The sequence below is a fragment of the Eleutherodactylus coqui genome, chromosome 8, assembly GCF_035609145.1.
Source record: "Eleutherodactylus coqui strain aEleCoq1 chromosome 8, aEleCoq1.hap1, whole genome shotgun sequence".
In the NCBI taxonomy this organism is placed as follows: domain Eukaryota; kingdom Metazoa; phylum Chordata; class Amphibia; order Anura; family Eleutherodactylidae; genus Eleutherodactylus; species Eleutherodactylus coqui.
In genome coordinates this window covers 134,991,289-135,007,011 of record NC_089844.1, presented here as the reverse complement: position 1 = coordinate 135,007,011, position 15,723 = coordinate 134,991,289, and the positions used below count along the sequence as shown (strand labels likewise).

The 15,723-nt window shown below is 45.4% G+C and overlaps 1 protein-coding gene across 2 annotated transcripts; it reads left to right on the top strand.

Annotated features, from left to right (window-relative positions):
- The first annotated feature begins 3,701 nt into the window (after positions 1-3,701).
- Positions 3,702-13,874, top strand: WFIKKN1 (WAP, follistatin/kazal, immunoglobulin, kunitz and netrin domain containing 1). Of its 2 annotated transcripts, none has more exons than XM_066576454.1 (2): positions 3,702-4,642; positions 11,156-13,874. In XM_066576454.1, the coding sequence occupies exon 2, from the start codon at positions 11,312-11,314 to the stop codon at positions 12,644-12,646; it is 1,335 nt and encodes a 444-aa protein (XP_066432551.1). In that variant the 5' UTR covers positions 3,702-4,642; positions 11,156-11,311; the 3' UTR covers positions 12,647-13,874. The 2 variants fall into 2 exon arrangements, with proteins under 2 accessions (XP_066432551.1, XP_066432550.1); XM_066576453.1 differs by lacking the exon at positions 3,702-4,642 and adding an exon at positions 8,505-9,562.
- The last annotated feature ends 1,849 nt before the right edge of the window (positions 13,875-15,723 follow it).

Here is a 15,723-nt window from a genome sequence, read left to right as displayed (position 1 = left end):
TGCGGCAGATTTGCTGCGTTAGAAGGTACCCCAAGATGCTGCATCCATCTCTGTTAGCTGGGCTCCTCATCAGGTTTACACACAATGAATCAAACCTCTCAGATGACCACACAAAACTGCATTGAAAAGTGGTTTTCTAGGGGGGTGGTCTTCTCGAACGATGTAATATACTGTATAGTGGAACCGAAAATGTGTCACAGGAAACCTGGTCTGAATAAGGGGTGGCCTTTTATAAGGTTTCACTGTACACCACATAGATAGCTGCAACATTAATGTTACTGATGACATTTTTTTCACTTGATTGTTCCATTATTTTTAGGATTACAAAAAAAAAAATGGAAAAACTGACCTCCCATTGCCGTCATGGTAGTAAAATAGCTATTCCCATCCAGGGAAGCAACTGGGGTGGGACTGGCTGGAAAATTTGACTGAATTTATGAAAATTGCTGCCCAGAGACCGCTGGTGCTGAGGTTGGGTTACACAGTACTACAGGGTGCTAGAACCCTTGAACAGTGCGGTCACAAGACCAATAGATGAGATGTCAGGCTTGAGCACTGAGGACCCGCGAAGAATTTATATAAAGGTCTATTTAATAGTGCATTAACACTGGCGATATTCTCACACTAATTCTGTCTGTTCCCGAGAAGGACAGAACTCGCACGGAAAATGAATATATGAATGGGTTAATTCACATGAGCGATTTTTATTCCCCCCCCCCGTCTTCTTCACTACTGATAGTCCGAAATTGAAAACTTGCTGCCTGTCCTTGTACAAGAATGGGACATGAAATGTGCGTTGTCCCACGCCTCGCACAGCACTCAGATGGGTGTCCGTGTGCGATCTGAGTTGTGTCCAGGAATCTTGGGTACAACTCACTCTGTGAATGCAGCCTAAGATTGCCTAAAAAATGAACTTACCATTTTCAGCATATTACTTTGTTAAACTCTCAGAGTTCACAATTAAAGGGAATATCCAGGATAAGAAAGATATTGCTGCTTTCATCTGGAAACAGCGCCACCCATGCCTACACGTTTGTGTGTGGTATTGCAGCTTGGCCACATTCACTTAAAAAGAGCTTGATAGGTGGGGCACTGGCTTTATTATACTGGACAACCCCCTTTAAGGAACATCTCCATGAAAGTTCTTCTACCGCTTCTTTCACCTATAAGTTTGTCAATAGGGGGTAGCCAAAAAAGGGGATTGGCTTAGTTATTGACATGTGCCAATTAGCTAGCCCCCTATATTGATGTCATGGGTAATCAGAAAGGGCTATACCATGTGACCCAGTGTTGGAATTGGATCCAAATTTGGGATCCCAAAGTGGATGTTCCAACACTGCTAAACTGTGTATTTTCCCCTCCCTACACAATGAATGTCTTTAGGGCTGTGCTCATAAGTGTGGATTTTGGTGTGAATCTGCAACAGATTTAACCCTTCCAACGGAAGGGATGAAGTCTGCTGTGGATCTGCATCAAAACCCATACCATTGGTGTCAATTTTGATGTGGATTTTCTGCCACACAAACCTCTCACCAACTCCACGGCTGTTTCCACACCGAAATCGTGTGCAGATCTCATTTCAGACTTTGGTGCGCATTTACAGTGTAAACCTTATGCTATAGCAGCCAAATAGGACTGAAGCGTGACAACTATTTTGCTGAGGCAGTAATGTGGTTGGGGCAGTTTTCACATTCTTTTAATAGGTGGAGCAAATTAGCAGAGAAGAAGTATTTGGTTATTAAAGGGGTTTTCCGGGCATTTACTATTGATGACTTCTCAGGATAGGTCATCAATAGTTTGATCGGTGGAGGTCCGCTGCTTGGCATCCTGCCAATCCACTGATCACCTTAGTCTCCTGTCAATGCAGCAGGGCTAAACATCCGCATCAGTGGTCAGAGCTGGAAGTGTAAAGCTCAGTTCACACAGGGTGGATTTGCCTCAGAAATTCCATCCGGAATTTTCCAGCGGCAAATCCGCCTACAGCTGCTAATCTCTGGATTAGCCAGCCATGTCGACGAGATTTCTCAGAAATCCCGTCCACTTGGGTCGGCACAGCAGCAACGGGAAAAAGCCTGTGGCCGAGCCGCTCCAATGCCCGTGCCTAGGTGCTGCGGGTTTTGAAGCAGCGCTTTCCTGATGGAAATCTTGTGTTTTTTCGCTGCGGCCAAACCGCGAGATTTCCGCCGGGAATACACCCTGTGAGAACCCAGCCTTAGACTGCATCGCTCATTCTGATTTCAATAGGAGTAAAGCCTTTTATTACACTTCTGCTCTGACTACTGATGCGGATGTCCGGCTCCATTGAAAGCAATGGGGGAACCCCGCGATCCTCGGCTGTGGCAGCCGCGTGAAGGATCCCTGCATCCCCAAAGTGATGCGAGGCTGTTTTCACGTGAAAACGCCTTGCATCCTTGGGGCTTTCACATGGTGGGGAGCGCGATATGGGGGCAGGATTCATAGTCCGATATCGCGCTCGCCCGTGTGAAGTTAGCCTTACTTATAGAAGGGTCCTACCAGACCCCCTCCTAATAGTAGTCCTGCATCGTCATTTATTACTCCGCTCTGATATCTCGGTTAATTGCCTGATCTGACACTAGTCACTATAAACGATCCGTCACGTCGTGTCACTGCATATCTATATACTGTAATTAGCTCGAATAACTTCCTACATCCTTCCAGGCGTCTGACAATGACTGACTATTCTTATCACTCTCAGCTTGTTCTCATTGACGCCTCCAGGGCCTTTACCCATATTTGCCATTCTTTCATGGAATTCCCTACCACCCCCTTAATACCGCCATCTGTGAAACGGCATTTATTCATTTTATGCCAAGTTCACAAAACATCTTATGCTTCTCTGTGGGATAAGTTCGGAGTAAATCGTGGACTTGTTTTGGCCGGCTTCACATGAGTGTATGCACAATTGCGTACACCTTAGCCCAATGTTTTTGCGCGATGCACGAGGCTTTTTTGCACGTGTATCAGCATATTTTACTGTACTTTTTTATGTTCATTTGCGGACGGGACACAAAGACGCACCAATTAAAATGACTAATTCATCTAATAAGTTCCAGATGGGTTCTTTTGTCTAGCAGAATTACGCAGTGTTACACGCATCGTCTTGCGTATTTGTGCACTCCCCCATGTACGTCTGTGGGGACCTTTGGTGCGCCAATACGCAGAAAGATAGAACATGCTCTATCGGTATTTGCATGACTAAAATATGCCCATCAAAATACGTGTATGTGAACGGACCCATTGAAAGCAATAGGTCCTATTCTCTGCTTATTGCGCACGCAAATACTACAGTGTGAAGCCGTCCTTAGGCTGGGCTCATACTAGCATGTGGTAAAATGCGTGTATAACGCAACGTTTTACCACTGTGTGAGCCGGCATATCACTACGTATGGCAAGTCTTCCTTGTTTCATTTTTTAAAAATGTTCCCGCTTTGGCGTTTAGCGACATTGTGTATAAACGCCGCGCATATGTAATGTAATTGTGTATGTACAGCTCTTAGTACGTACCCCTAGAGGATAGTAGGGCTGTACACATGTAATATGCTGCATTCTTTTTAACGCACGTATTATACGCAATATATATATAAAATATATATATATATATATATATATATATATACAAGGCTCTTCCCAGACAAAGCCTCTCCATTGATCAATACCCATCCCATCGTCCTGCATATCAGCTCCCCCCAAATGTTTGTCTACCTAAACTGACCCTAATTCCCTGGTTGAGGCGCTCACTTCCCCCTTAATGTACCAGGCGCTCGTGTGTGACAACATGATCCCAATGTCCCCATGGAGTGTATACCAGATATGTAAGACCTCAGCTGGGGCTTAGTCCTGCTAATAGCTGCCCTCATAATTAGGAAGCCGGGGCGTGGGGGGTGATGCGCGCGCCTTTGTTCGTCAGTCACCCTGCAGGCAACAGGCAGCATGGGACGGCAAGGCGAACAGATGGGGCAGTGGTGGATTTCTTTGCACCCACAGACTTAATGGAACATAAATCCCTTTCCTTCTGAAAATGAGACGTCTCGCATGAAACACAAATCTTATATCTGTCACGGATTCATTATGGAAGCAGACATAGTAGAATGGGAATGGCGGCTTTGTCCTTGTATTAAAAGCTGCTACCTCGTGAATATACCAGTCCATAAATTACTATTACTACCCGTTATATCGGGCCAAAAGGCTGAGGATACGACGATCATAAAGAGCCTATCCCATTAAAGCCATATATTGCTTCATGTATAATAAGACAGGACTGAACGTATTAATACATCCCGCTAAGTGGGACCCATAGAGGGGCTAGCAGTAACAATGCTCATCGGATACTCTTAAAGGGAATGCATCGCCTATATTTTTTTCTACTAAGTAAACCAGAGAGTAAAACATTTTCCATTATTCTAATCTGTTTTTATTTTCCCATCATAGATCGCTTTTATTCTATTGTCTGTACATGACTAGAGGGGCTATCATCTTGCCTGAGTTGCAGTTTATGGCATTTTAAGATATGCTTTACAGCAGCCTCATAGGCAGTAGACACTATAGACATAAGAAGACCCATTGACTTCTATGGGAGAGTGTTGTGGGCAAGCTCTGTGAATTGTGCAGGGAAGAGGAAGAGGTAAGCTGTTACCATCACCTGTCATCTATTTGTACCCTGTTTCCCCGAAAATAAGACGCGTCTTATATTAATTTTTGCTCCCAAATATGCGCTACGTCTTATTTTCAGGGGGTGTCTTATTTCACCGCAGCAAATCCGTCTGTGGCCGCTAGTCCCTCAATTGGCCAGCTTTGTGGACGAAATTTCTCAGAAATCTCGTCCACATGGGACAGCAAATCTGTCACGGCAAAGCTGGGAGAAGCCGGTGTTGTGGTGCGGATTCACCGGCCACAGAAACGGAAAAGCGTGCAGCCAGGTCGCTTCAAAACAAGCGGCTGAGTGCCGTGGGTTTTGAAGCAGCGCTTTCCCGGCGGAAATCTCGCTGTTTATCGCTGTGGCCAAACTGCGAGATTTCTGCTGGAAATACGCTCTGTGAAAGCCCAGCCTGAAGAATCACACAGGTTGCCTGACTCACACACAGAGCCATAAAAAAATAAGGGCTGTAACGTAACGTACCTGTCTGCAGGCAGAAGTTCCTGTACCACTTGTAAGCAGGGATGGTATTGCAGCTTCCATCCACCAGGGGGAGCTCATCACAGCAGACATGTACGGCAGGAACAGAATGTACAGTATGGACTGTTCCAGCCAGCAAGGGGAGCTCACAACAGCACACTCGTACAGCACAGCAGGGACAGGATAACAGCAGACTGTCTGCAGATCTATCTATACATCTGGAGGTAGGAGACAATGGTGATGGCAGCAGGGGACAGGCCTCTTCACTTGTCTGCACACTTTACTATGCCTTACTATCGGGGGGTGCCTTATATTTGGGACTTCTTCAAATTTCAGGGGGTGTTTTACTTTCAGGGGGTGCCTTATTTTCGGGGAAACACGCTAGGTGTTACCTGTCATTGTAATCCTGCCTGGGATGATAATGAAATGACTAGAAAAGTTGTCTCTACAGAAAAGGAGGTACTAGTGGTCAGTGTGAAAACTGGTGAATTTTAGGATTTTTTTTTTAAATATTGATCATGACATTAACATTTTTTTAAAAAGTCACTAAAAGTTCTTAAAAAAATATGTTTAACATAAAAAACCGTGATTTTAGCGGTGTTCATCTGAGCAATCTTTTTAGTATTGGCAACAATAAAACAGCGGCCAGATGTTAGCTGTAGGTGAATCGGGAAAATTAAAACACATTACAATAGTGTGGTGTTTTTTGCCTTTGTACATTCTATGGCATAGGTCGCTTAGGCGAAGCTCACACTTACGGATTTGAATTGCGGATTCCATGATCACCGCCCGAGCGGCAGATCCGCAGTAAAACGCAGGTATTAAAAGTCATATATTTTCAAATTTTCCTTCACACTCCCAGGTATGAATTGCGTATTCTGCATGTAGAATAAAAATTGCAGCATGCTCTATTTAAGGGCTTTTGCCCACTAGCGGGTTTTTTTTGCGCTTCGATTTCGCAGCGTTTTTTTCCCCAAATGTCAATGGGACTTTGCAATGTTAAAATCGAATCGCACAAAAATCGCAGGTTTACGTTGCTGCGAGTTTTGTACAATGCAATTTTAACATTAGTTAACAAAGTCCCATTGACATTTGTAGAAAAAAAAAACGCAGCGAAATCGAAGCGCAAAAAAAAAAAACGCTAATGGGTAAAAGCCCTATGTGTGGATTCTGCACGGACGGCCTCAATTGGTGTCTATGGATGCGAGCGATCGGCAGCCCATATGCAATTAACATTGAAAACGTTTGCAACTTGATTGGAGAATAGATCGAAATGCTGGCTGGAGGGGAGAGCGAGCTCAATCTTCCGTGCGGATGATACTCTGTGCATATGCATATATCCATGCATAAAAAACGCACGAGTCCGCAATCTTTCACAATCATTCACAATAATTTTCCTCGAAGGATCGCAGGTCTTCCGCTGTGGAAATCCGCATGCAGAATCCGACCCATTTGTGTGAGCCCGGCCTTAGGGAGCTTTTACACAGTGCAGAATTATTCCGCAAGACGCACCTAAGACTATTTCACACAGGGGAATTCACCGCTGAATTATCTGCATCGATTCCACCCCAAAAAACGGTGTCAAAATCCACAGCTTTCTGCCACGGTTTTTGGCGCAGATTTGCCCTGTCAATTGGAGTTCTCCCTCCAGAACTTCAGAGTGAATTATAGCATTTGATGACAAGGTTGCTGCCCGCCCGGAGATGCTCGCACCAGGTCAGTATTTATCGGTTATTACCTTGGCTGGTAAACAGTAAATACCAGCACTGGCCACTAGGGCAAATTACCAGCTAGGTGGCACCCTATGTGACCGTTGGGAACAAGTGTATCGTAGGTGTATCACATATATCCTATGTATATCCATCCACCGGACAACCCCTTTAAGACGTGTACCCCGCTAATCCTGAAGAACTAAAACATTTTCGACCCAGGGCCGGATTCACAAGACCGTATTTGCGTGTGTATTTTTGCATGCAAAATTTGCGCAGGCAATATGCAGTGAACAGCGCCCAGTGATTTTAATGGGTTAGTTCATAAGCGTGTGTTTTGCATGCGCAATTCTGTTTTGCAAAAAAATACGCAGCATGTTCTATTTTCCTGCGCATTTCAGCAGGGAAATAGTACATATATGACTAATGAAGCTAATTAGCCGTATCAATGTTCGGGACTGTGGCTGTGAATTTGTTTCTGCACGCAAATGTGCATGATTTGCGTGTGCAAAAAGTACAGTAAGAAACACAGTTGCGCGCACTAATATGCAACGCCCGATGCACAAATGTGCCCAAATTGGAATATGCTTGTGTGCTTCTAGCCTATGTCTATTTGCGTGCATTTTTACGCATCTGCCCATGTGTAGGTTTGTGCACAAGTGCATTTTTTTACTGTACTTTTTACACACGCAAATCATGCACATTTGCATGCACAAAAGAACTCGCAGCCATGGTCCTAAGTCCGGTGTCGCATGAGCGTATGCGCATTTGAGTATGCCTCAGCGCAACCTTTTTGCACGCTGCACAAGGCTTTTCTGCGCACATATTGGCGTATTTTACTGTACTCTTTCCACCCGCAGGGCACATTCATTTGTATAAACAAAGATGTGCCGACTGAAATGGCTAATTCGTCTAATGCGTTCCAGATATGTTCTTTTCAGAGTGGAGCAACGCAGCATATTACGCATCTTCCTTTGCATATTGCGCGCGCATATGCTCACCGCCATACTGATTTCTATGAGGACCTTTGGTGCACAAATCGCAGAAAAGTCGACCGTGCTGTTTTTTGGGTTATTTTGCGCGACTGACATGCACACACAGAATACAGAAATGCGAATGGACCCATTTAAATCAATTAATTCCGACCGAATTTTTAAAGTTTCCCATAAACATCCTGTGACATCACTGATGAATTTTATTCCTTTTTATAAATCTTACATCCAAGATTATAACGCGCCTCATTCATCAACATTCTCTGACTGGAAAAATTGCCCTTGTTGCCCCCGACAACCAATCAGCGACCGCTTTTTATTTCTTAAACTCAATAAATCGGCGCTTTTTAAATTAATATTAATTAGTCCTGCAATATACAGCTTCATTATTGCACCTTATGCGATGGCCTCAGGACCTACCCCAGTGCATTGTGGGCCTTGTAGTCCCCTTTTAGAAGGCCTTGGATTGTCAAGGCAGGGACTGAGGATGGTGGGAAGGGGTTAAATGGCAGCAGCCTTTGATCCCCACATTTCATGTCTGCAAAAGGGGAGGGAAGCCGCCAAGACTGAATGAAAGGAGACAACAAGGGGTGGAATTGGGCTACTCCCCCCATCGCAGGGAAGCTGTCTGCTCCTTCCCTCTTCCTCCTCCCTTCCACACCATACACCTCTGTGGCACACACATGTACACAGACCGCCTCTGTCTCCTCAGCACACTACACCAAGCCTCGTAGGCGCATGCTACCCTTGTCCTGAGTGTGCCACCCAGTTACTTCATCACACGTAAACACCAGACCCCCATTACCCTGAGGGCACACATACCAGTTGCTACGACACACACCAGACCACAAAGCCATTGTGACACACACCTATTCGGCACAGCGGTTGGTTCTGTAATCTATGGCACATACCGTTACCCCATTCTCCTTACCCAGTAGTGTGCAACCTGGGCACTCCTACATGCGCCAGTCTGTCCCCATCACCCCCTATAAAAACAGTCCCACTACCCCCCTCACACAGACACAGGGTCTGCTCCCTCCCATTCAGGATCCTGTTTAGAAAGTTCTCCTGTCCCACATCAAGGGCGGGTGAAAAGAGGACAAGAGGGGAGAGACTTGGGCACGTCACACAACACTCTGGAGACTGTGCCCACAAGATGCCTTGGTCCCTTCTCTCTCCTAGGATGGCATTCTGAGTCACCAGGCACACTTACCTCCCGAAGGGACATACTCAAGTAAGGTTAGAAGCCCCCTCAGCGCACATGTGTGCAACTACACCGCCACCGACATGGACTACAAGACATACCAACAACATGCCCGTACACATACATGATGCCATATACCCAACTCCGGTCCCGTCTATTACATTCTTATCATATAGTGTGTGATACTATTAGAAAACATGTCATTTGGGACTTACGTGCAGAACTGAAATGTGCCTGCCAACGATATATGACACATCTATGCCTAAACGTTACCAACTAGAGACGAGCATGTATAAGATCTAGAACCTGGCACGCCTGTCGCTGCACATACATGTGCGTGATCTTGACATAGAGTTGAAGGGAGATGAAGTCTACACTTTTTTTTGTCCTGCTTTGCCTACAAGCCCAACATGCTAGCTCCAGCTTAGCCAAGGGGCATTTTGGCATCTGCCCAAACCAGCTGAATGCCAACCTGTGGGTGGATGCCCAGAGCACCTGTGAAAGGGAATGTGAATCCGATCAGGTAAGAGTGGCTTTATCTTACTGAACCCATTCATTTAATTTATTATGAAATGTACATTGTAGATTTGTGACACAGAACATCATGTCCCCGTGATTCGGTATAGATAGGGCAGTGGTGAGCTAATATTTGGCACCGCTCATTATGTATTAGGTGGGTTTTAGAAGGACTGGAAGGACGTTTTTAAACGCATGAATATGAACCCCATTCTTTTGAATGGGGTCATACAAAAATCACGACATGTCCTATCCTTAGGCGCTCCCACAGAATGCATCGCATCGCCCATTGTTTTCAATGGCCTTGTCACATTATCACACAGCGTACGAGTGCAATGCGATGCGATCCTGTCAGCCGCGCCAGGGGATCACTACTTCCCTGAACTGATGTAAGGCAGTTTTAACTCCACAGACACATCGCATGTTGGGGAGCGGGATATCATGGTTGTCCCGTGTGAAATTAGCCTAAGGGTGCTTTACATGGACAGAATATTTCGGCAGGACACAGCGAAATTTTCAAGCCTACGGAAAACTCTGCACCGAAATCCGCATGGCTAACGTGCAGATTTTGATTCAGAGTTGATAAAGGCAGAATTCTGCCAGCAATTCCGCATGAAAAGCCACATTGAGGCCAGATTCACATACGAGTATTTGCGTGCGCAATACGCTGTGATTAGAACCCACTGAATGCAATGAGTTAATTCATCTGCAAGTATTTTTCCTGTGCATTTCGGTCAGGCAAAAATCTCGTTCACACGCTGTGGACAGCCCGCTGCGGACAAACCGTGTGGAAACTGACATACGGAACAGAATTCAAATCCGCAACAATGTAAATTTTGACGCCGTTTGCGCTGCGGACTCTCTTTGGGGAGAGATTTCCGCAGCGGAATATAGGCTGAAAAACCGCTTCAAAACCCGCTCCAGATGATGCAGGCTTTGAAGAAACCTTACCGCTGTGGAAATCTTGTGGAATTTCAGTGCAGTCCTGCTGCGAACATTCCGCGGGATTTCCGCCCCATGGAGACATAATCTCCCCAGATTGGTAGTCTCTTAGGAAACTTTTACAAAGGACAACTTTGGAATGCTTGTGCGCTTGACAGCCGTCCCAACAATCAGAGATGAACAACTGCTGGTTGAAATGGGACAATAGTTGTTTGGTTTTTTAGATGAGCTAAAAACCAAGCAACTCCGACAATTTAGTGATTCTCGCTCCCTTGCCTTGTCGGTTCCCGTATTTACATGGGATGACAGACGCTCATGATGGCTCTTTTGAGTGATTACTTGGGCTACTATGAGCCTGTTTAAAAGTACCCCAAGCCGTGAGTCTCCAGCTTGTCGTGTAACTACAACTCCCAGCAAGCTCTGACAGCCACAAGGTACCAATTGTAGATTCTCAGTAGCTGAAGGGTCACAAATTGGAGACTACTGACCTAGAGCATCATAACAAAGCAAGATGAGAATGTCAACCAGATAAGGTGCCAGGTGAAGAATGCAAAGACCCAAGGAGATACCTCGTGTGCTATGCAGCAATGAAGGTGTTGGAGAATGATGAGTTGTGGATCATTCTTTATAATTATATCTCACTGTGGTTCCTTTACAGGATTGTGAACCGTTCGAGAAATGTTGCACAAATGTTTGTGGACAGCAGAGCTGTGTGGCGGCCCGCTATCCTGATTCCAGCTTGCCAGCTCTTGGTTCCTCTCAACCCGCTAGCTGCACGGGGTTTGTCTGTACCCAGCAAGGTTCTCTCTGTGAGATGTGGGAAGGGCGTCCAGTCTGCCGCTGTCGGGAGAGATGTGGGAAGCAGCCAGGGTTCACCTGTGCCTCAGATGGTTTGACATATTATAATCGCTGCTACATGGATGCTGAGGCTTGTGCGAGAGGTATCTCGCTGGTTGAAGTGCCATGCAAGTTTGTGTCTTCCTGGCCTCTCACTACTACAGCACTTTCTGAAACCACCCTCCAGCCAACCCAACCATCAACACCACTGGAAGTACCAGTGCCACCAGCCTTGTACCATTCGCCGGCACCACAATCGGTGACCATAGGTGGAACTGTAGGACTACAATGTGAATCTAGTGGCCGTCCACAACCAGAGATCCTCTGGGAAAAGTTGGGTGAAGGACCTGCTGCACCACTCATGCGACCAGACCAGATGTATGGCAACCTTGTGGTGACCAATTCTGGTCAGCTTGTCATCTACAATGCTCGCCCAGAAGATGCTGGTATTTACGTTTGCATGGCGCGAAACTCTGCAGGATTTCTCCGTGCTCAGTTCCCACTTTCGGTTATGAAGAAGAGTATATCTTTAGGGGCTGCAACTAACCACCGTCTAGTTCACCCTTCTGAATGTCTCAAGCCCCCAGATCATAGGGATTGCCAAGGTCTTCGAGTCCTTCGCTGGTTCTATGACTCACAAAGTGGTGACTGTCAGACCTTCTATAATAAGGGGTGCTCAACTGGGACCAATATCTTTCAAACGTATGAAGAGTGCAGATCAGTGTGCCAGCCCCGACCAGCAGACCTCTGTACATTACCACCAGTAAAAGGACCATGCAAGGCTCTGCAGTGGAGATGGGCTTATAGTTCTCTCATGCGCCAGTGTTTTTCTTTCATTTATGGTGGGTGCCTTGGTAACCAAAACAACTTTGAGAACAGACAAGCATGCGACGATCGTTGCCCTCAGCCACGTTCTAAGCAGTGCCAGGGATGCCATCTACGAGGACGACTTGTGCCTAGCTTGTGCCGTAGTGACTTTGTGATTGTTGGTAGGCTTGAGGACTCTGGGGAGGAACGAGTGCTTCGAGTAGTCCTCAAAGAAGTCCTAAAGGATGATCACATGGGTCTCCATCTTTTTCATACCAAGTACTTGGAAGTGACAGTGGGGGACAGTGGAGGAGGTGGGTGTGTGTGTAGCAATCTTGCGGCTTCAGGAGACAATCAGATCTTGATTATGGGTGAAGTACAAGATGGCATGGCTTTATTAGGACCCTCAAGCTACGTCCGGCCTGCCAATGAGAAAAGACTGAGGAAGGTCAGAGACATGCTTGAAAAGGGAACGTGTCTGATGCTAAATCGATTCAAGGACTGAAAATATAAGGGACTTCATGGATTCTATACCGAATAGAAACTGGTGCTCTTCATGGTAGTGAGCAAAGGATCTCAACGCTGGTGATCTGGTTCGCCTACAGCACCACCACAGAAGAAATTAAGCATTACACAGGCCTCATTTAAAGAGAAACTATCACCTCTTTTCCACCCATTAAACAATCCCCAGCCTGTTGTCACCTTTTAAATCAGCTTTCCTAATGTATATCCACACTTGCCAATAACACCCGCATACCTTAGGAGAAAAAACTCTTGTGGTATATTCTAATTCAGACTTAAAAGTACAATGGGCATGCCTGGACCTTGCAGTTACTCGAAGGATTTTTTTTAACCATTTCCCTTTGACCCTTAATTGTCCCCTATGTCATCCACTCAGCCATCCAAATTGCGTGCATGCGCCACACTTCATGGGACTGGTGCATACACAGTTTCTTTTGCCATGATGTTGGCAGCTTTCCAGTTTCTACTGCACATGCGCCGCTCTGCCTATGACTTCTGGGACATCAATTCCAGGATGGCCGCGTTTATGATGGAGACAATCAAAGACCAAAGAAGAATGCCTTCAAAAAACCCTATAGGCGGCTGAAAGGTCTAGACATGCCCACTAGACTGTTAAGCCTTCATTAAAAGATGGCATGGAAGTTTTATAAAGTTTGCTTGTTTCCTAAGGCATGCGGTGTTACTTGCGATTTTGGATACACGTTAGGAAACATGGTTTAATGGGTGGAAAAGTTGTGACAGACTTCCTTTACTTCAATGGCCTGTCCATGTAATACTTGGATATGATGGGTTCTCCAGAGCGAAAGACGCTGTTTGTAGTTACTATGGCTAACAGAAGAGAATACATGTTGGCACAGCATTCCCTAACGAGGCAACCCCTTTAATAATCAGAGCAGGTTGAAGGGGTTGTTCCAGAATCACAAGTTATCCCCCATCTACAGTATAGGGGATAACTTGCTGATTGGTGGGGATCTGACTGCGGAGACCTCCACCGATCCTGATAATGGAGGTCCCCTGCCCCCCTCTTCTAACTTTTTAACATAGGTCAGTCGTTGTGTGATGTTCGTATTAAACAATTTACTAGTGTTGGAAATGTCTAAACACCTTTTCTAAATGACTTTTTTTATGTATATGTCATTTTTAAGGACTTTTTTTAATACATGATGCCAAATGTGTTTGATAGAACTGTTGCAGGTTTCTTTATACTATGTCTTTTGATGATTTCTCTATTGTATGGATACTTTTGTATACCACTTTTTTTTACTTTTCTAATGGTATAAGTGAATTAAAATATCACTCTATTATAGTCCATTCATGAGATCTTTCAGCAGATGTGTTGATAATCTACTAATTATAAGATTAAGTTGCAAACATCCCATTTTTTAATTACTAGTAATAAAGCCCGTTGTGCAAAAAAATCTCCGGGCTCTCGAAAAATGTTGATCATTTCTTTCCTTTTTGACAAAGCAGTAAAATACAAAACATGGAAGCGCTTGCAGGATGATAATCTTCACTGGGACAAGAGACGTGAACCCTCTTTCACATGTTGCCCTATGTTTTTTGTTTTTTTTTAGTACTTTATAGATTTTTGGTTTTTACATTTTTTTTTACAATACCAGCAGTGTGAATGAGATTTCAAGAAAGATTTTTTCTGCAGCATATATTGACCTGCAGTGTGGATTTAGAAGAGATTGTGTCACCAACTTCATGCTGCCTTACTTCCGTGTATCGGAATGCTGCGACATTTCAGAAATTTTTTTTTTGGAATGTGACTCAAGAACGGAGCTCCAAGTCATAGAGGTGGCATATGCCAACCTTTCCCCACCTGCAGACCTACACGGGGGTTAGGCCTCATGTCCACGGGGAAAATCAGGCCCGCCGTGGATTCTTCATGCAGAATCCCGCAGCGGGTCCCCCCTTTCCCGCGGACATGAGGCCTAAAAAGAAGATTTACTTACCTGTCCGAAAGCTGCGGATCTTCCCTCTGTCGCGGCCAGATCTTCCTTCTTTGGCCCGGTGGATGTGCTCAGCATGGATGTGCGCCGGCAGCATGCCGCGCGCATGCGCTGTGCACTCTTTTTTTTTTCTTCTTTGAACTCCTGCTCTCCGGCGCTTCCGCACCAGACAGCAGGAATTCAGCTGCGAGTGTGCCGCAGATCCGGACGGCTTCCATAGAAGCCTGCGGAAGCCGTCCCCGCGGGAGACCCGCACTATAATGGAGCATGCTGCGGGTGTTTTCCCGCACACGCAATCCGCGCCTCAAGGGAAAATGACATCCGCAGGTATTTAATTACCTGCGGGTGTCCAATGCATCCCTATGGGGCGCGGATCACGAGTGCGGGTGACCCGCTGTGGATCTGTCCCCGTGGACATGAGGCCTAATGAGCATACCTGTCCCCGATTTATGCTGGCTGTGGTACCGGCAGCTTGAACCTGGTGACAGAATCCCTTTTAGGGTACATTCACATAGGCGAGCGTGATATCAGTCAGAGTTGCTCGGTCCCATATCGTGCTCATAAAATTGTGATGTGAGCACGATGTGTTTTTGCTTAATTGCCTTGCATCTATGTACTTGGGATTTTCACACGCGTTTGTCAGACACATATAAAGATCACAAGTGCTTCCAATAGATTTCAATGGCAAAAATCGCAACGCACTCACATACAAATTATATTTGCAGATCTTGGCGGAGCTGCCTGTGAAGCTTGCAAATATAATTTTTCTGCTTAGCCAATAAGAGGTATATAATAATCACCTCTAAAATACTTTTTTATACAAAAGTATCTAATATCACATAGATTTTTCTGTCTAACATGTTACAATGCTATTATTGCTGTACATCATATATAAAGGATATTATGGAAGTTGGTGCATTACCAGACGTGGCCATATGAGGGAGCACCGTACTTACAGTACAATTTTGCCAATTCAGAATGGAGTTTCCAAAATGTATTTTTCCTCTTAGGGTATGTTCACCCGGGGGGCATATGCTGCTGACTTTTCACACAGAATATCCACATGGAAAATCAGCAGCACTTAGCGTACGAGGATTAGATTGAA

What these genes read in the sequence shown, in the direction of transcription:
- WFIKKN1 (XM_066576453.1), top strand. Translation starts at nt 9,404, where the DNA reads ATGAAGTCTACACTTTTTTTTGTCCTGCTTTGCCTACAAGCCCAACAT. An exon ending in GGGAATGTGAATCCGATCAG is followed by an intron (nt 9,563 to 11,155) that starts GTAAGAGTGGCT and finishes GTTCCTTTACAG; the next exon opens with GATTGTGAACCGTTCGAGAA.